Source organism: Epinephelus moara, chromosome 17, assembly GCF_006386435.1.
Source record: "Epinephelus moara isolate mb chromosome 17, YSFRI_EMoa_1.0, whole genome shotgun sequence".
NCBI classification, from domain to species: Eukaryota; Metazoa; Chordata; class Actinopteri; order Perciformes; family Serranidae; genus Epinephelus; species Epinephelus moara.
This window is the reverse complement of record NC_065522.1, coordinates 17,488,832-17,509,229: the sequence shown is the minus strand read 5'-3', so window position 1 is coordinate 17,509,229 and position 20,398 is coordinate 17,488,832. Positions and strand designations below refer to the sequence as shown.

General features: G+C 40.5%; 1 protein-coding gene across 2 annotated transcripts in view; it reads left to right on the top strand.

Annotated features, from left to right (window-relative positions):
- Positions 1 to 20,398, top strand: part of si:dkey-172j4.3 (diacylglycerol kinase delta) — a 60,210-nt gene that overhangs the window by 14,840 nt on the left and 24,972 nt on the right. For both annotated transcript variants that reach the window (XM_050066547.1, XM_050066546.1), the window contains exons 4-14: positions 177 to 281; positions 1,252 to 1,384; positions 2,781 to 2,887; positions 3,022 to 3,147; positions 4,494 to 4,596; positions 6,360 to 6,519; positions 6,798 to 6,906; positions 8,583 to 8,722; positions 10,228 to 10,315; positions 11,650 to 11,741; positions 16,474 to 16,573. In XM_050066547.1, the coding sequence (XP_049922504.1) occupies positions 177 to 281; positions 1,252 to 1,384; positions 2,781 to 2,887; positions 3,022 to 3,147; positions 4,494 to 4,596; positions 6,360 to 6,519; positions 6,798 to 6,906; positions 8,583 to 8,722; positions 10,228 to 10,315; positions 11,650 to 11,741; positions 16,474 to 16,573 (1,263 nt within the window). The remainder of the gene's footprint in view (positions 1 to 176; positions 282 to 1,251; positions 1,385 to 2,780; positions 2,888 to 3,021; positions 3,148 to 4,493; positions 4,597 to 6,359; positions 6,520 to 6,797; positions 6,907 to 8,582; positions 8,723 to 10,227; positions 10,316 to 11,649; positions 11,742 to 16,473; positions 16,574 to 20,398) is intronic.

Genomic DNA, 20,398 nt, shown 5'->3' with positions numbered 1-20,398 from the left:
GCATGCTAATGTTAGCATTTAGCTTCACAGAGCTGCTAGCGTAGCTGTAGATCCCCATGAATGTGGTGTGATGAGAAATGCATAGATAGGGTACATAGATTTGGCTGCAGATGAGATATTCCTCAGGTTTTGAAGGTGATATTTCACGTCACTGCATCTTTTCTTTTGTGTCTCAGGTGATCACTCCATTTCGCAAACTAATGTTATGCGCCGAGAGCAGGAAGGAAATGGAGGACTGGATCGGCGCTCTCAGATCCGTCCAAAAATGGGAAACCTATGAGGTTAGTATTCTGACTATCTCTCTGGCAGTCTCTTGATTGTCTCACATTGTTGTGTATTCTGCAGGCTGAATGTTATAAATGTGCCAAACTGATGATGCTCTGATAAAAGCCAGTGTGTAATCTATGCTGATGAGAACAGGCTTCACACCTCCCTTCTTAATTCTCCTCCCATCTGCTCTTTTCTCTAAATATCCACCTTTTCTGCTGTCTTGGAAGAAAATACTCTTCTCCTCTCTCTTTTTTCTTATCTACTTTTCATTTTAGCTCTTTGCCCGCAGATTAATGTCGCTCATAAAATCAGACCTTCTGCTTTAATAGGCTATAAAGAGACTGTAAGCTGCATGCCATCCCAGCTCAGCTGAAATTCTCTCTGGGTTTTTGGCTTTCAGTGTTCCTCAAATTTAGGGTTTTAATTAACATCATTGTCATATACACCCCGTTATTCCAAGTTCATGTGATGCTCCTGCAGGTTTGTGAGGGTGCAGATCAAACTGAATGGCATCTTCTCCAAAGTAATCCTAATTTCGGATTTGACATTTTGATATCTCGAGAGTCAGGAGCACTTTCTGAAAAGGAAGAAAGAAGATTGTGCGGTTTGACAGCACTGCCTGTACCTGCCGTCTTTTAAGGCATCGGCTAACATTTATATTCTGCCTGTATGGGCATCTTTTACTCAGGCCAGTCAGCTGTAATATCAGTATCATCTCAATCGTTTTATGTCTCAATCCCGAGGCCACAAAGTTTAATATGCACTGCTGATGTCATTATCTTATCTGTGTTTCCTCTGGCTGTGAAGTTCAGCATGAAATTTAAAAAGTCGTCCTGCAATATCTCTCACCCCCCAGGCTATATATTCTGATGTTCCGCTCTGATGAGTTTTGTTTCTGTTCCCACCTCTGAAGCCCAGCCAGTTTAACATGTAGCGCTGATGTCACTGGCCTCTCCTCCCATATTCTTCCTTCCCCCCCAGGCCAGCCAGTTCAACATGGAGCATTTCTCTGGGATGCACAACTGGTATGCCTGCTCGCACGCCAGACCGACCTTCTGCAACGTCTGCAGGGAGGCTCTGCCAGGCGTCACCTCCCACGGCCTGTCCTGTGAAGGTTCGTAGACACACAGATACACACATTTGAAGACACACTGAGGGTCAATAGCAAAGCTTTAGACCTAACCAGGTATCAGGAGCCGTTATCTTTATATTTGACCGTTCACCTACATAAATGTCAAGGACAATTTGGTGTCCTCATTCCTGTCCGTCATTGCTTAAAAGTATTTAGAGCATGTTAATGTGTTGGGAAAGAAATAGGTTTATTGCTCCTAATTGCAGGACTAGGCAGGTGTCATCACGGGTTTGACACCTTGACACCTTTGAAACATTCCTCCTATTGTTCTGATAGCAGCAGTAAAAACATTAACACACATATACAGGGTTATTAGGTCAGATGCCAACACACATTATTGGTAAATTAAATTTATTTGTAAAATTTCAATCTTCTTTGTCATGAATTGAAATGCTCTAAATACAAAGGCATTTGTTCTTTATTTTTCATCTCCCTTTAATGACTTTCCATAGATCCAAACGAAATAATTAGAGTGAACAAAAATATATTTAGAAATATATAAAATATATGTAATATGTGTGAGATATAATTAAAAATGCTTAAAATATTTATAGACATTAAAAAAATAGAGCAACATTTATAAAATACATATTTGTATTTATAGAATTAAAAGGGAAATTTATAAAATAAATATTAAATGTAGAAAATATGAATAAAAATGAATAAAATAATTATAGGCATTTGAAAAAATAGAGAGAAATTCTTAAACTACATATAAGAAGTTATAAAATATAGAGAGAAAGTTATAAAATAAATATTAAATGCAGAAAATGTGAATAAAAACATTTAAAAATATATAGAGAAATGTATAAAATGTATTTAGAGATTTTAAAAAAGTACAGAGAAATTTATGAAATAAATAGAGAAAATTAATAAGATAAAGAAACCTTTATAAAATACACATATATAGGAATTTTTGAAAACATACAGAGAAATTTATAAAATATAAATAGCATTCTGTAAAATGTTAAAAAATGTTGTGAATATTTTAAGCAATATTTAATCCTGATATATGTAAACACTATTGGTGCCAATTAAAAAAATTGATGACAGCAGAGAATAAACATCAGATGATCGAACACTTATCCAAAACAATATTTTTTAAACAAATCATCTTCTGGTAATGTCACTTTGATTAATGTCAAGTTGTCAAAATCAAGACATCCCAAACAATGTCAACTTGTCATTACAAAAACCGAATGACACTTAATGACAGCAGTCATAAACGTTTATGACATATACATAATGTTCATGACAGGTTCATGACAGTGTTATGTCATAGTTATGACAGTGTCATGTCACCCTTATGTAGATACCTTCAAGTAAAGTGTAACCGTAGTTTGTCTAACATGACTTTTTTTTTATCTGTCCTCTGCAGTTTGTAAATTCAAGGCTCATAAGCGCTGTGCAGTTCGCTCCACCAACAACTGCAAATGGACCACACTGGCCTCCATAGGAAATGACATTATCGAGGATGAGGAAGGGGTGAGTAATGAGGCGGTGATTTGTGTATTTTGAATTTCCATAGATCTTTGCATACCAGTAATTCCTGCCCGAGTTGCCTAAATTTGGACCCTGATGTCTCATATTCTCAGTATTTTTTTTTGTATTTTTCTCAGGTGTTCATGCCCCACCAGTGGCTGGAAGGCAACCTGCCGGTCAGTGCCAAATGTGTGGTGTGTGACAAGAACTGTGGCAGCGTGCGGCGGCTGCAGGACTGGCGCTGCCTCTGGTGCAAAGCCATCGTAAGTGAGATCGATTGTGGCTTCCATCCTGTCAGAAAACTGTCTCGTCACATGAGTGTTAGTGTTTATTTAGGACATCACTGCTGGCTGGGAGGTATTTTCTTTTTAGATCTTAGCCTAGAAAGTTCTCACATGGATTTAAAATCAGTGTGCGTGACTTCTCTCTTCTGTTGCCTGTGGATAATCTCTTCTACACACCTGGCTACAAGAAACTGAAGGTGTTCCTTTAAAATCAAACTAATATCCAGGGTAATATAATCAGTGCCAGTCCAATTGCTAAAGCTTTTCCAACTACTAATATCTCTAGTGGGAGGATGAACCATGTATCCAGTGAGCCACAGTTTGCTTTAATATCCCAGCAGCTCTCTAAATGCCAAACCGACTATCCAAGATAATACAGTAAGTGTTGTGCTACTACCTTCACAAAAAAGTACAACGTTTGTCACTGGAAAATATGAAATATTGAAGCAGAAATTGTTCTCATTCACTAACGGGTTTCCAGTATATATGGTATTTGTAGTTTTGGTCTTAAACTGTGTGAAACACAAGTGAAAATATGTCAGATTATTAATACATACGGTGATATTTTCTTTAGTTTGCTCACCAAACAATCTGATGTGTTCATATACGCACAGAAAATTGTGACTCATAGTGACTTCTGCTCCCAAACTTGAAGACTCAAGGTCTGAAACATTCACTCAAGTCATCATAGTAAAGAGACGGCACTCAGGGTGGCAGCACAGATCCCCAAGGTGAAGAGGAGGAGGAGGAGGTGGGCAGGTTAAAGATGAGGAATGAAACTGAGCTGATGAATTTATGTCAGCTCCAGGAGTCTGACCCAACGCTCTGACCACCTACGGAAAGACAAACCAGAGCATGTCGCTGCTGTAAATCACAAAATAAAAGCCCAAATAAAGCTACGTTTTATGGGCTGAGTTAGTTGCAGCCTCAAACTAGCTTCGCTTTAGCAGGAGAACACAATGATGAAGCAGAAAAGTTCAGTGCAATCGTCCTTTAGGACACAAACAGTGACAGAGATGTAACTTCACGCTGTCTCACAGTGCCACTTAGCAAAGGCTGAGCTGCTTTTAGTGTTAAGGGCAAATGAACCCACATTAATAAGTATAATCCTCAGCGCACACACACACAGAAACACACACACACTGTGGCACGCACAAATGAATCAGAGTGGTATTTGTAAAGGTTACAGAACTGACATTTGGTGGGTTTCAGAGGGATGTAATGACCTTTCTGTTTCTACTGAAATATAGAATTACTATGGAGACCGCTGACTCTGTGTTTATGTGTGTATGTTGGTGTGCTGGTGTGTGTGTGTGTGTGTGCAGGTCCACAACAGCTGTAAAGAACAAATGGGGAAGGTGTGTCCCTTGGGTCAATATCGAGTGTCAATCATCCCTCCCACTGCACTTAACAGCATCGACTCAGATGGTGAGACACCTCGTACAAACACACAGACACACACATATACAGGCTCCTTTGTTCATGGGATTGCATGTACAGTAGGTTCAAAGCTCAGGAATGTCACCCTTCAACTCAGACGGTGTGTAAATCCTTTGGAAGCAGAGGGTGTGACGTTGCAACAGGCCCTTTGATTTTGCTGCTGTCAGCAACTGTAAAGCAAGTCCTTTTGATCTTGTGTGTTTTTGAAGGTTTTGAAACAACAGTTTTAATGAATATGTGAAATTCTAGCATGCTTGGACAAACATTTCTAGGAGAAATTTAAAGAAAAGATTAATATTTGCAACATATTTGCCAAAGATTTGATCAAATTATGCAAAAAAGGTTATCTTTTATTAGCAAAATGTATCATTCTGACACAATGCCCAGATCATTAGCAACCAGCATCCATCAAAGTGTCAACATTTGGACTCCAATCTGAGAGCTAGAAACGTTTTTTCAGTTTACTCATTTACAATCAATAACTTCTTGCATATGACCTCAATCAGAGGACTACCAAGTCTGCACAAATGCCTTGGAATTGCGCTGTTTATCGCTGTTCCAATCAATCAAATTGGGGAAAAAACGAAGGCTACTGTAAGTGCTGAATACAGAGCGACGTAAAGGGGAGAAGTCATAAAAGAACTCACTGAGAAACAGCTAGATGTGGATCTAAAACCTGCGTCTTAAGTCTGGAGGAGCTGAGTCAACTAATGTCAAACGTTAGCATTAAAGCATTGTGTTAAATGTGCCTCGAGTTAGATGCAGCAACAATGTACTGTCACAGCTTCTCCATGTTTTTAGCCACAGCCCAGATTTTTACCGGCGTTTCACTAGACCTTTAGAAATGGTTGACCTAGGGGGGTAGAAAGTAGTAGCTAAAGTTAGCTATTAATGTTGGCATGACAGCGGTGCGTCCATGTACTAAGTTGAAATATAAGGCTGCTTTCACACCTGCCCTGTTTGGTTCGGTTCAATCCAACTCAAGTTTGTCTGCTCCCTAAGTGCGGTTTGTTTGGGCAGGTGTGAACACAGCAATCAAACTCAGGTGCGCACCAAAACAACCGAACCGAGACCTTCTTGAAGAGGTGATCTCGGTTTGGTAACAAACGAACTCCATTGCGGTTCGTTTGTGGTGAGAACGTGTTCCGACCTCGATCCAAACCAACTGCAGTCACATGGTTTGACTAAAATGAACAATGACAGCAATATAGTCCACGATGAGCAGCGCTAAAATCAACCTGCGTAGTTGTCCCTCCATTGTGACATTAGAAAGTGTCACATTTATCTTGCAAGTGTACTCTTCTTCAACGGTTTGTTTACTTCCTGGATCCCACATGGAAATTCTGACCAATCAAGAGCAGCTTTCTCACACAATGCATTTGATCTGGTCTGCTTGTAAATGCTGCCGTGAGAACACGAACCAACTCTAGGCAATTATGCAACTTCGTAACAAAATTAGTCCCTGATTCAGACCAAAGCAAGACAACTCTAGGTCTGACAGCACCCCAAAAACAAATAAGCACATTTGCTCACCCAACCTAAAACAACACATTCCTTTTCTTCATTTTGTGCGGTCACATCCAACATGAGTTTCAATTTTTTGACGATACCTGCTCCCTGATCATTAAATGCTTTTATGTAGAAGTTCTTCTGTTTACATTTCACACAGTATGTTTATCACTTCCTGCCCTCCATCTGAATTCCACGCCTCATTATAGTCACATGATTGCAAACAAACTATTTCTCTCCAGGCTTCTGGAAGGCCACCTCAGCGTCGTGCTCCAGTCCTCTCCTGGTCCTGGTCAACTCTAAAAGTGGAGACAACCAGGGGGTTAAGTTCCTCCGCAAGTTCAAGCAGCTCCTCAACCCGGCTCAAGTCTTTGACCTGATGAACGGAGGACCAGAGCTCGGGTACTTACTGTGAATTGTCGTACTTAATAATTACTAATGAAATAATGAGCTCATATGTAGCAGAAAGGTCTAACATTTGCTAGGCTTTATTTTTACTGGTTGATTGCCTCACTAGTGGGAGTATCTGCTTCATAATTACTGGTTTAATGCGTGTACTGGTGCTGTAATTTCACTGCCTTTTCATGACATCTACCTCTTGACATTTCATGCTTTGCGTCCTCCTCTTCCTCTCCTCATCCTCTCATCCTCCCATCCCATCCCACTCTCTGCTCCCTCAGCCTGCGCCTTTTCCAGAAGTTTGTGACGTTTCGTATCCTGGTGTGCGGAGGAGACGGCAGCGTGGGCTGGGTGCTCTCAGAGCTGGATAAACTCAACCTCCATAAACAGGTGAGAGCGAGGCAGAGGAGGAGGAAGAGGAGGAGAAGGGGATGATGATGTAATGTTGAAGGTAACTGTGGAGAGCGCTGATGGGCAAGAGAAAGCAGCAAGGTACCTCTTGTGCTGATGTGATGATAAAAAACATCAGAACTAAAGCATTTAACACCTGTAGTCATGTTTCGTAACCTGCTCATTGTCCTCAATCATGACAAAGAAACAGTGTCGAACATGTGGCGAGTAAATTTTGTAGACATCTGGATGATACTAAAGCCAAAAAGGAAGTGACTGGGAAATAGAGAGAAAAAGAACGGGGTGGCGATGGGTAAAGTCACCAATGATACACTAATTAGCTCAACTAAATAATTAATGTCACGCAATTAATCTAAATGAATAAGTGCCATGTCGGATAACATGGTTTTCATTTTAAATTTGTGTTTAATTTGGATACAAAGTGCCGTGTCAAATCAGTTTAAATAATTATAGGTCATGTCATATTAATCAGATTAACCGGTTGATATCAAGGGTCAGACAGCGTGATGTTTCTCATATTTTTTCCTCACATTCTTGACCTTGTTCTGACTTCCTTTTATAGTCATCTGATATTTGTCTTTATAATTTAAGATGTTACAGTTTGAAATAATTTGTTTGTCCTTGAGGATGTAATTTGGGCGCAGACTACCAATTGCCTCCATTCTGTCCTGTATAATAAAACCATTTAACTGATTTGAACATGCTTTGCAATTTAATTAACACACAAATTAACTTAAATATTTATTTACTGATCAAAATAAGTCAGTTTAAGTCTTATATTTTTGCAGTTTGGCACAGAAGATGCCTGCGTCACTGAAATACTCATCTACTGTTGTTACATTCACTTGAAAATTAGGAAAACTGCAGATTTTAAATGAGTTTATACCTGTAGTGCGCCCACAATATCTGAGTGTGGACTGCAACTCTTGTGCCCATGTTTACCAACCCAAACAATTTGTGATGCTTTATAACAAAAATGAGAAAAGAGTATAAGAATATTTGATGTTGGGATATAAATGTTTTATGAGGACAGTGGATTTCACTGCTAAGTTTTATCCTTTTGGTTCTTGTGAGGTTAAACCGGGTGTCTGCAGGTCCTAAAAAGTCTTAAATTCAATGTTACAACAAGGCCTTAAAAGTCATTAAATAGTCTTAAACTTGAATTTCTGAGGTCTTAACTACTACAAACATTTTATCTAATTTATTTTTTTATTAAAGATCTTTAAAAAACTATAATAGTCATTTTTTTCGTACTTGCACTTACCTGTTGGCAAAATGTAGATTGACTTAACTCACTCTAATAATCATATTCCTACATAACACTTCCTTCTGTAGAAGAACATATATATACTTCTTCCCTGCAATGCTTACCTGTGCTGAAATAAATAAAACATGATTTGTCCAAAAATCTGTCCTAAATATGGTTAAAAGGCGTCTTGAACGGGTCTTAAAAAGCATTAAATTTAACGGTCTGATACCTGTAAACACCCTGTAAATGAGACATAATAAATGCTAGAATTTTATTTGTGCAGTAGTTACAGAGTCTCTTTGGGATTTAGATTGATGAAACATAAATAATTTGTCTTGTGTTCAGTTTGACTGGAAAAAGGATTAAATCAGTTTGTTTGCAGATGATGTATTGTTTTACATTACAGTGCCAGCTCGGCGTGCTGCCTCTGGGCACAGGCAACGACCTGGCTCGTGTTCTGGGCTGGGGAGGCCTCTGTGATGACGATGCCCAGCTGCTGCAGATCCTGGAGAAGCTGGAGAGAGCCACCACCAAAATGCTGGACCGGTAAGACCAGAGGGACAGAGGGTGGCGGAGGGGGTTGTGGTTTGCACTGTTTCTTCCCAGCAAGGTACAGAGTCCATACAAGTTGGCTCTGTTTTTCTTTGAAGGCCTTAGTGTCCTGTCATGTTCTCAGACTTGATTGGAAAATCCACTTCAGGTGGACTGATGATTAAATTGTGTCAAGCTACAGTATCAGTATGACCGATAGGAAAACTGTCCTGAATGATTTCCCTAAAATAAGTTGATGGAAGAAATCCCAAGTGAATGCTGTGTCGAAATCTGATCTAGGGTTGTGTGCCTCTCAAGGGCAGCAGAGATGAGCAAGCAATAGTCAAAGCAATAAAGATAATTAGCTAAAAGTACTACAGGCTGTTTATTTCTATTAATGCATCGGGGAAAGATTCATAAACAACATTAAGAGTAGCATTAGCGCATAATTGGCAGCTGGTGGCTGAAAACAAACATAAATCAACCAATTACACATAGTGTATATTAGGCATGTCCCCATCACAAGCTTTTGGCCCACGTCCCAATCTGAGTCTTTTAATACTGAGTATCAGCAGAGTCCAATTTCATACTTACATTTATCTAAATGTTAATTAAATATGTATCTGGTACATTAAAATAGCGGCTGTGGCATTCTAAATTTGACCAGCCTCATTTTTCACAAGCCACTTGATCCAAATACTGAAGGTCCCCATTAGGGCTGTGATTATAACTGCATCACTGCCATACTGCAGCAAGTTGGCAAAGATGGAAACTGGAGCCGGGTGGGAGTTTAGGGAGGGTAAAAGCTTCATTGGTGTCATCAGGTGGGTACCTCCCTTCACTGGTGTTGCGATGAGAGGCCCACGACACCTCCAGAGGGCTTATCGGCAGCACCTGGCGTCCCAGGTGCGCCCCCCTCTGCTTTTACTTCCTGGTACCCTGCTGTTGTGAGTGGTATTTCGGGGCCCATATGGCGTCTTTCCTCTTAATCCATAGCCACTGCCTTGTAAGTTTTTCACTTCCATTTTTGTACTGATTTATTATACGAAATGCAGCATTTTGATTAGTGAATTTAAGTTTAAGTTAAGACAGAGCCAGGCTAGCTGTTTCCCTCTGTTTCCAGTCTTTGTGCTAAGCTAAGCTAACCAGCTGCTGGCTGTAGCTTCGTATTTACTGTACAGACATGAGAGTGGCATCAGTCTTCTCAGCTAACTCTTGCCAAGAAAGTGAATAAGTGTATTTCCCAAAACGTTCAGCTACTCCTTTCATTAAAAGTGCGTAATTCAAGTATGTTTAAAAAAGCTCACATGTTCTGCATGTGTTCACCGACTTCTTCATCCTCAGCTTGAACTATAGATGGATTTTTGTTGATCTGCTGTTTTTCTCAGTGACACAATCACAGATAGAAAAGGACATTTCCATTTCCTGTGTCCTGTCCTCCTATCTTGATCTGATTAACTGATAATAAAGTTTATTCTCCGCTGATTGACACCGGCGTGTGTCTTTGTGTGTCTTTGTAGATGGAGTGTGATGACGTACGAGGTGCCAACCACCACTAAACGCACACCCATAGTGAAAGAAGACGACAGCCTCGATTCTCCTCTGCAGGTAAATTACTCTCAGGAAGCTGTCTGCTTTTTGACAGATGGTGTCCATAAATTAGCCCCACGTAGCCAGACCTCGCGAGCTCCAAGAAATTATTTTGGAAAACATCCACTGAGAATCAATTGAGTCTGGCAGCTGGGAGCCAAAGCAATCAGACCTAAAACACGGGGAGCAGCTCAGATATTGACGAAGGACAGCTCTGTATTTTAAATTTAAGCTAAGAGCTGCTTCTTAGGTCCCAAAAATCTTTCTGGTAGGTTTCGGGGCATGCTGGAGCTTAAAGTTGCAGTATGATTCTGCAGCTGCAGAGCCAGTTTCTCACCACTATTACATTTCTTACTTTGGTGGATAATTGAAGTAAAATCTCTCAGAGGAGCAATCACTTTTTTTTCAGTTTAAAGATGTTAAGGCTCTCATCAATTGTCATTTGTCCATCAGTTGAAGGCTGATCCACTCAAATGAAGGGGATTTATTGGGAGACAGCATCCCAAACCTATCTTAGTTTTGCCTTTTGAACCTAGCCAAACAACAGTGGCCATTTTTGGACAGTTAGTTAAAAAGTTCTGTATTGACTTAGATTTGTTCTGTTTTTTGTTCTTCCTCTAGTCGATGTTTTTAGGTGACTGATGATTAAAATCACGTTAATCAAAGGCTTTTTTTTTTCCCAAAAAGTCATGACTGACAATTTAAGCAGTGGCTGAATGAAGCACACAGATTATAGACAGAAGAAAATAAAATGTTTTATGCACATAAACAGGATAAAGAGTGCAAACACTACCTACAAGTAAAATATAGAGTTAAATAACACCACCCTCAGAGAGTCATTTAATTATCAAGTTTTAAGATGGACGGACGGACGGTTAGATAGATACATATTTACAGATACATATACAGATTTTTTTTCTTTAGCAGAGGGTGCTTAAAAGTAAAAACTGGAAATTATAAGATAAAAAATGCACAGTAGGTTAAATATGAAATGCTAACAGAGGGGGTATATATATCTATAAATTAAAAAAAGGAAATTAAATGAAAGGCAGATTTCCCAGGTTCAGATTAAACCCATGAGACTTGAAGCAAAAGACAAAAAGTTTGTGTGTCCAGTAAGGACGTTATTACCAAACGGTGATTTGGACCGTTCCAAATCCCATAATCAAACCTTTTACTGTATTTAAATCTTATTTAAGATCATGAATTTTCTGCTGATAGCCGTCATACTGCTAAGAAAAAGGCAAAAATCTACTAGAAAATTTTAAGACCAATTTAACAAAGGTTTGACTGGATCAAATAATCTTCTACCCTTCTCTTTTATAAGTCTGAAGTCTCTTTCTCACTCTCAGGTCCACATCACTCAGTATGCAGACTCCGTGGCCTCCCACCTCGCCAAGATCCTGGACTCGGACAAACACAGTGACGTCATTTCCTCTGCCAAGTACGTGCCACGAATACCTTTGAAATACAGGGACAGCGGGAGCAGGAGGGAGGGGGAGGCAGGTGAAGGATGGGGGATGAGAATAAAGATGGCAGGATGAAAGCGAGGAGGCAAAAAGGAGAATAGAGAAGAGAGATGATGAGAGAAAGAGGCAGACAAAAAGGGGCAAGTGAGCGTCTGGTCAATGAGTATTGATTTTTTCCTTCCTCCCTGAGGACACACACTCGCACACACGCACACACGGAGGGGACAGTAAGTGCTGCCCGGCTGTAAGTGAAAGAGACGGATGAATCAGTATTTAGGGGTCATCCTCTGTGCGTTAGTACATTAGTAGTCTTCCTTTGGGAAAAGTCTAGCGGCCATTACAGAGCACTTTTCTCCACCGCTCCGTGTGTGTTTTTAAAGCGCCGCTGATTGTAGTGGAGCGCATTTAAAACACTTCAGGGACTATTGGATGCACCCAGAGCACATTTTCATCGAAACGCAACACCAGTGTTGTCAGACAAAGAGAATGTGTCTTTCCTGCTTTGAAATGTTTATTTTTGAAATCTTGCAGTGGAATTTTAAAAGGTTTTAATTAGCTGAGGGTCAAAAGAAACACTCGGCACGTGGTAGAAAGGAAAATAGGAACCAGTTCGAGTACAGAATAATATAAATGGGATTCCATCAGGATCAGCAAGCTCAGTGCGACACTTTACTCTCTTTACTTTGCATATTTGTGCATGAAATTATTTAAGGTTGCTCACTTTGTTGGTGTAGATGTACATCTTGTCATGGTAATCCTAATTTCTTATAGAAAAATAGCTTCAAGATTCAGTCTGTATTAGAGTTTACATCACATACAGGGCTGTGCTTTGTTATTATCCACTTACCTGTTATAAATGTGTTGTCGTTTCGCCCGCAAAGACACAAAAGGGACATTAAGTAAAGTAAGACTGCTGTCCGCTTCTAATGGTTCCCTTTAACCATTAACAATGATATGTTACTGACATAATAGGGTCACATTTAACAATAAAGAAAGGTAAGTAAGATGGATGAGTCCAGCTGAGCTCCAGCAGAAAGATCTCATACAGGGGGAGATCGTTAAATGATATCACTGCTTTGTCATCGAATTTAAAAAGCAGGAAGTCCCGCTGAGATTGAAAATGTCTTTTACAAGAGACCTGGCCGAGGTAGCCGCCAATCAGAGCACGTTTAGATGCAACAAATACAACATATCCACAATAAAACAACAACTATTCAAACACTGTGGCCACGTGTCTCTGTCACCACATTCTTTATGATGCCCTTAAATTCGTGGATGGATGCAAGTGTTTCTAATTTTAGATGTTTCCGAAGATTCTTCCATGTCCAGGGTACAGAGTAGGAGAATGCAGTTTTACCCAGATCTGTTAAAACCCAGGGTTCATAAAAAAGCAACCACTTGGAGGAGTGTAGAAGGGTGCAGACAGAGGTAGACCGGAAGTTTGCCCAATATTGCTTTATAGATAAAGATATACCAGTGCTGTTGTCTGGGAATGACATTAAACCCACCGAACCATAAAGAATGCAGTGATGAGTAAGTGACTTTGTACACTGAATCAAGGCTATGTAAAATAGATGAGGTTACATGCATTGTTGGTTAGAGATGAGCCTCCTTCTGCTTTACATCAGCAGCTGGTGAAGAAATCCTTAAATGACCTTTACAACAGCTGGTGAGGAAAATGATGGTATATAACATGACGTACGAAAAGGCAACAGATTAAGAACTTGCATAAACATGCATGAAGACGCCTGTGGGGAGAGAACAGCTAAAGTAAAGCAGATGAGTACATTGTTGTCCTTGGCAACAGTCTGTTTAGTCTATCCCAATTTATACAGTCTAGGCCTCAACTAGGAGTGTTAGGTGTTAACTATAGAGTCTTGTTCAGTCTTGCTGTCGTACATTGTGCGTTCATATCTTTACTGTGTACTATGTATTTAGCCACAGCATTTTCTTTTCAGCTTTACAAACAGAAAAGAACGTTTTCTGTGTTATTAACCTCAGACTAACATGAGAATTGTGATCAAAAAGTCACAGAAAGGACCTGACACCTAGACGTCTTTAAAACAGTGGTTCCCAACAGGTCCAGCCACAGGGTCCAGATTTCTCCTTAGTCATTAGCTCAAGGTCCACACAGTTTAATACATTCAGGGTCACACTTGCATTTGGTCATCGGGCTAGTTTTCTATCTCTGTCAAGAAGTTGTAGAAGTTCTACTGTTTTGTTTTGTTTTGGTTTTTTTTACAAACTTGACACGTTCCGAGTCACTTGCGGTCGGTTAACAAAGGACCTGCGACCCATCAGTTGGGAACCACTGCTTTAAAAGATCCACTCTCATTCACTCTGGCACTGTTCACCCCTGGTATTAGCTTGGGTGGTTTAATCACAAGTGGACAGCTCTATGTCTGTCTGTTCACGCCAGGCATTAAAATGTGTCTCCACATTTGAGATGTGCTCTATGTGCAAATAAACACATGTATAATTTCCATTTGTGAAGACCAAATGCGTTGTTGTTTTTGTACCTTCACACCTGCAACAGCTGTGGTCGAAGGTAGTAAGGCCAAAACACACCGGCGCCGTACGACGCGCGTCAAAACAGCCGCCCCCATTATTTTCTATTTACAAACCCACACCGGCGACGTGCCACGGCACTTTACGCTATTGTCCTATTTTTCCAGCATCACTGCCCTTGAAAAAGCGCTATTTTGTACTTCCCAGCCTAGCGGACTGGAGTGTGCAATAGAAAGCCGGTTGACGCCCCGCAGCGCGACGCTTATTGTGTGTGTTGGGGGCGGCACTTGACTAGCGTCAATGACGCCGCCGTCATATGACGCCGCCGGTGTGTTTTGGCCTTTATGCTTTCAGTTGATACGTACATCCAAACTTCAGTACGTCCCATTCTTGCGAATGCGATATCTCAGGAACGCTTTGCTGGAATGACTTCAAATTTGGCACAAACGTCCACTTGGACTCGAGGATGAATTGATTAGAATTTGGTGGTCAAAGGTCACCGTGACCTCACACTTTTTTGGCCATAACTCAAGAATTCATACACTAATTATGACACAATTTCACACAAATATCTAACAGGGTAAAACAATTAAGTTATGATATTTTTTATCCAAAAGGTCAAAGGTTAACTTCACTGTGATGGCATAATGTTGTGCACCTTCAAACTGTGCTGACTGTATAGATCTTCTGTGCTTGCGGGATGAAGATGTGTGTGAAGCATCCATGTTTTGCAATTTGTAGCTTCTTTGCAGCCACATCCATGTTTGAAGCATTGTCAGCTGTCATGGCTACATGAGTCTGGACAGACAAGGGTGTAAACTACAACTTGACTGATTGCTGGAGGCATTCAACCTCGGGGCAGTAATTCTAGTTACTTTTTGGTTAGTTAGTTTTTTTCCTCTTCAAAATGTCCACATGAATCTCCCAGTTGTGATATGAATCATCCAGTTTCTGTTGTACTGACTCTTGGCCCAAATACGTAGCATCAGACAGCGTGTGTTGTGTACACTCGATCCACAAGAATCCTCCTGTTGCTGTGGCTTCTTCTTCTTCTTTTATTGTTGTGGCTTGTTCTTGTTGTTAAAACAATGCCATTGGCGTGCAAATGAGTACGTACTTCACCCTACACAGAGGACATCGGCCGAGTTCCTTTAGTGTGGCTCGGGACACATAAGCATACACACTGTTGAAAGAATGTGGCCATATGCGACCCAGACTACTTCTGCGTGTGGTCTGAGCGATCAGATCTCAAGATGCATTGAGGACCCATCTGGTGCATTAACACTTGTACTTAGAGGTGTCCATGTGTGATCCGATCACCCAAGACACATGTTAATACCAGGTGTAAGCAGGGCCTCTGTTAACATGAATCTAAAACCTGGCTACTCCTGAACACCTCCGAAAGAAATGAAGGTACTTTCCTGGAGAGGTAGTGACATCATTTTCAGTTTCGTCTGGAATCTTAATAACCGAGGTGTTATGTTTAGAATAGCAGCAGTGGCAATCTTAAACTAAGGTGTAGACAGTAGGAGATCAAAATCAAATAAGCAGGTGTTTTCAGAGGCAACAATTGTAAGTTTGCAACCAAAACAAAATGTCACGATGCAGTCAAACTCCTCTAACATCACCCTGCAACCTGCTGCTGTTGAGCATCAACATGATTCATTTCCACCTCTGACACCTCAAGGTAAAGGATCATTTGCATGATATTCAGCATTAATTTGCGAGACACAGACTGAGCACACGCCTTTCAGATTCTACCATAAACTAGTTAAAACAGTGTGCCATCATGCATCTCTAATTTCCAGACTTCTCATTTGGACATTAAACCTGTGAGAGTGAACAGGAGACACATTAATGAAGAACGTGTTTTTCTGCAGCAGTCTTCATTTGACAGGATCAAATATTTGCTAAATGCGCGAGGACTGTGTGAGCTTGGAGAAACCTCCCTGCTGAGTCATACAGCAGCAATGTAACAGCTGTGAGTAAATAGTGACTGTGTGGAGGCGACGTAGCTGACAGGCAGGTAGGCGGCAATGTAATCTCCAAACACAGTGACTGCACGGTGAATCACCAAATCTGAAACGTGTTACCCTGGCTGATCTGTTTCATCTTCTGCGCTAATCATGTTGACCTTCACCCTCACACCCATCCCAACCTTATTCTCTCCTCTCCTGTCTCTCTCCACCGCTCCGTCAGGTTTCTGTGTGGGACGGTGAATGATTTCGTGGCGGAGGTGGGGAAGGCGTACGAGAGAGCCACAGAGAACAAGGAGGAGGCAGATGCCATGGCAAAGAAGGTAAATGGTTTTGTGTGTGTAATCGTTTGCATTATGTAAGAGCTTGTGTAACACTAACTAGTGGGCAGTGTAGGTGTGTGTGTGTGTGTGTCTGTGTGTGTGTGTGTGTGCGCATAATAGAGAGTGAGACAGAAATAGTTGTGTGAAGGTTAAATTTCACTATCTTATTTAATCATTTCATACATTATAAGAATCTGACAATGAGTGTTAAAGGGGCGACCTCAAGCTCAACTGGTAGAGTGTGCGCCCACTTTAAGCTGAGTCCTGTGCAGCAGCCTGGGTTTGATTCCAACAAGCGGCCCTTTGCTGCATGTCACACACCCCTCTTTTCTCACCTTTCCTATTTATCTTAGCTGTCCAATCAATAAAGGCAAGAATCGCCCAAAAAAAATAACCTCTATTTTCCCATGTTTTCGTGTCTAAGCGACTTAAGGCCAAAACACACCAGCAGCAAACATCAGGCATCAAAAAATACACCCCTATTATTTTCAGTGTATAACCCCACACCGGTGGCAGCTAGTGATGCCGCTCCTGGACGCACCAATTTCCAGCCTCGTTGCCCCTGGAATTAAATCCATTTCTCCCTGCTTGTACATACCAGCTCCCGTAGCAGCTCTTCTCTGCTCCTATGGCAGCTCGACTCCTCTCCTCACCATGAATGCATAAAGAGAACTCTGTTGCTGTTACTCGTGTGACAAAGAATGAATGAAGAGAGACTTGTTGTTGAGGTGGAGAAATATTCCGAGCTAAACAACCTACAATCCCGTCATTATAAAGACAATGGCCAAAGAGATATTGCCGATATTGCGAAGGATATATTGCAAGTCCCAGCTCTAGAGATCGGCTCTTCAGATGGAGATCAAGTTTAATTAGGGGCTCTCCACACTATGATTTTAAGCTAACACACAGGTGAGAGATGTTTCAGTAAAAGTAGTAATAACTTTGTGTGGTCGTCTGTTAATGAGCTGCAGTGCGATGTTTCCGGTGTGTGGTAGGGACAGCACTTAACGCGCCGATGTGTTTTCAGCTTAATGGTAACAACAGTTTTTGAAATTGGCCCTTTATTGAGTTAAACCGCAGCAGGCAGCAGCCATGAAATGGGCTGCAATGTAACTACTTGGGATATGTTTACATATTAATTTATGTCCACTAAAGGTGCTTGTTTTTGCCACTGATAGGCTCAGATTGCTATCATAAGTGTCTGACAACTCATGGAAAGGATCCCTCCAGAGAAATAAAGTGTTTATCTTCGCCTTTCGCTTGATCCGGTTTGGTATTGTCTTTATGCAACATCTCAACTCGCGAAATCAAAACAAGACTTCTCCTCAAACGGGACTTTGTTGATAAAGAAAAATGTTTTACTTCTTTGTTAGACACAATCTGAGCCTGTCAGTTGCAAAAACAAGCACTTTTTAGTTGACACACATTACTGTGCACAATTGCCCCAAAGGAACACATTGCAGCCTTTTTTGCAGCTGCTGGCTGCAGCGCTCTCACTAAATACTGGTCAGATTTCCTAAATTGGTGTTCCCATTAGTCACTTAAGCATCAAGACAATGGGGGAAGAAAAACAATGATAGTTGGAAAACACCAAAGGTTCCCTTTAAAGAAAAGGTGTAGACGTAACAAACCTGCCTACTCATCATCACTTTGACATCTTAGTGGTACTATTCCTGTTCTGTAACAAGTATTATGGAAAAAAATATTTTATGGATTTGAAATTATTTGGATTTTCTTGCCTGTATGTCAACAGGTTTTCAACACACCACAGATCTAAGTATATTAACGGACAGAGGACATTGTCAGTGTTTCAGGGACATAAGAACCGTGTTACTGTGACACTCTGAATGTCCAAAAAATGATATCAACAATGATAGTGTCAAACTAAACAAAAATGATGGGAAAAAAAGATTTTCATGGATTTGGAAATATGACGTTGCCATGGAGACAGTGAGCATAAAATAGCTCAGGCCTTTTTTTTTCAGCCTATATTGTTGTAAGAGCTGAAGCAATTAGTAGAGTAAAATGAAATGAACTTTATTGATCTGACAGCGGGAGAATTCACTTGTTAAAGAGTCAGAAACAAAAGAGAAAAGTGATTGAGTGAAAAATAAAGATGAAACAATGTAAAAGACTTCCTGTAAATTCAAAATAAATAAATAAATAAAAGCTACATACACTATGTACACTTTTCACCTATACAGGTATGTCCATGATGGATCACTGCACTGGATTATAATCTTTAATTACTAATAAATAATTAGTCAGTCAACAGGAAATTAATCACCATCCTTTTTTTTTTATAACCAATAATTGTATAAGTTAAAATTTACACAGAAATTCAGCTTCTTAAATGTAAATACTTTTTGACTTTATTAATCATCTATGATGCCAAATGGAATATGTTTGAGTTTTGGGGCTATTGGTCGCACAAATTAAGACATTTTAAGACGTCACTGTGGGCTCTGTGTGCACGTGACAGGCATTTTTTTTTTAAGTTGCTTACACTTTATAGACCAACCGATTAACCAATTAATTGATCGATAAAGAATTAGATCTATTGATAATTAAAATAAGTTGTTTAATAAGTTGTTTAAATGTTAAGTTGTGTCATAAAAATTTAGCTAATTCAAGGAGTAAGTTTTGATTTGAATATCATCTGAATAACATCTGAATAAACTAAAGCTGTCAGGCTGAGTTTGGTGGAAACATGATAAAAGCATACGCAACACATCTAAAATATATCCACTTTATGGACAGTGCAGCCAAGAACAACATGGAGTCACTGTGTTTGAATATGTCACTCAGTGTAAACGTCATACGTTTATAATGGAACAAGCTGACACAGAATATGAGTCAGAGAGAGCTGGGCTGTAAGGGGTTAAACTGAATCATTACAGCAGCTGTCAGTCACCAGCATGTAAAAGTCCCACAAGTCTGAAACCGCAAAGAGACTTATGCTGAGAGGAAGAGTGGTTTGCCAAATGTTCTTTGTGAGACGTCTCCAAGAAGAGAAAGTCTTTTCACCCAGCAGAGGCGTCTCGAGCCTTCCCCAAACTCCTCCCTGTCAGAGCGCTTTGAGCTCTGTCCCGCTTATCCGTCCTTTTTTTTTTTTTTTCTTTCCAAATAATGTGACGCTTCATTGAAGCCTGGAGGGGAAATTCGCCTATTGCTTCTGCAAATAAAAGAGCTCTATGCTCTGTATAGGTATTGATTTCATGCTGGTTTCAAGTCTTACTGCAGCAGCTTAAAAATGAGAATTCAGGAATTCATGGCATATAGGTCCACAGTAGCTTATTATTATTATTATTATTATTATTGGGTCTTATAAGAGTGGGCTACAATGAGTACCGGGCCATCAAATCACAGCATCCGCGGTGAGAGGACACGGAATTGTGTGCGCTTTTACGCACGCGGGTGTAGGTGATCACGGATCTTTGATGTGGGAAAGATGTAGCCAGATGTATTACCTGTTCTAGATACATGGCTGTCTGTCCGTCCGTCCGTCCGTAGCACGAGTCATGTGCACCACTTCACCACCGACCCGTGCGTAAAAGCGCAAACAGTCCCTCAGCAGACAGGGAGAGAGCAGCCCTCGCGAGCTGCCCCTCCTTGAGGCAATGAATGAGGAAATAATCGCCCCGGCGATATAACGAAATAATAAGTTGTTATCACGAGATAACAGTGCACACACACAAAAAATACATGGCCATTCTCGTCTTCCGTATGATACATATACTGTGTTAATCTTTTAATGCTACAGCTGGTGAAGTCATCATCATGTTTTATTAGTAGGATTTGTGTTAATGTACTTAGTAACTTTGC